The 832-nt window shown below is 57.7% G+C and overlaps 1 protein-coding gene across 1 annotated transcript in view; it reads right to left on the bottom strand.

The window, feature by feature from the left end:
* Positions 1-331: 331 nt before the first annotated feature.
* Positions 332-832, bottom strand: part of LOC104517310 (chorion-specific transcription factor GCMa-like) — a gene marked incomplete at its 5' end in the record, with an annotated part of 4,310 nt that continues 3,809 nt past the window's right edge. Inside the window, one exon of the mRNA XM_010161918.1 lies at positions 332-652. Coding sequence (XP_010160220.1) covers positions 332-652 — 321 coding nt within the window. The remainder of the gene's footprint in view (positions 653-832) is intronic.

Genomic DNA, 832 nt, shown 5'->3' on the forward strand with positions numbered 1-832 from the left:
GTCATCCATCTCTACCTTACACAGTCCCACCAGGCTTGAACAAAATGAGTGTCGGGGGTGACTGAAGTGCTACCAAACCAGAATGGCAGCAAGGTAGTCTGTAAGAAGAGCTGATGCCTTTTATTAGAACAGTGAAATAGTGGGGGAAAATACAACAGTTTAAAAAAAAAAGAACAAAGGCAAGACTTCAGGTGTGAAAGCTCCACCTGAGGCCTGCAAGAGGAGCTGAAGAGGGAATTGGCATGGTAGCACTTTCACATCCCTGTTGCCACAGGGATGGAGAATTAGGTCCATTGCCAGAGGAGGGGGGAGAGAGGACTTTTAAACCTGGTCACCGTAATGGGTAGAGGTTAAAAACCATGTCATTGTTGCAGTAGTTGAGACCCATACGGCGCCCTCCTTCACCCCTGTCTCCTTTGCCTCCCCTCAGAGGCGGCGGGAGCTGGCAGTGGCCGTGTGCCCCGCTCGCTGTGGGGCAGGGTCCTCCCTGAGGAGCAGCGTAGGGTGGTGGAGGGAGGCAGCCATTGCTGTAAGCCGGGGGGGATTTCTCCTCACAGGATTCATCCCCTGGAGGGCCAGCGATAGGCCTGAAGGGCTCATGGCCGCCCTTTGTCACAAGCAGAACGTGCTGGGTGCTGGGGCGAGCACATTGCTGAGGGGAAGGGGTTGCACAGGGCGGGTTGGCCGTGGGGATGGCAGGGCCGCTGCAAGGCCTCCTGGTGCTCGGGGTCCTCCTGAAGGCTGGGCTTCTGCTCCAGGTTGGTGCCTCTTCGGAGCCCCCGTCCTCCCCAGCTGCCCTTGGGTATGGCGGGGGGGCGCACCAACAACACAG

The sequence above is a fragment of the Eurypyga helias genome, unplaced genomic scaffold (genome assembly GCF_000690775.1).
Source record: "Eurypyga helias isolate BGI_N326 unplaced genomic scaffold, ASM69077v1 scaffold10112, whole genome shotgun sequence".
Taxonomy (NCBI): Eukaryota; Metazoa; Chordata; class Aves; order Eurypygiformes; family Eurypygidae; genus Eurypyga; species Eurypyga helias.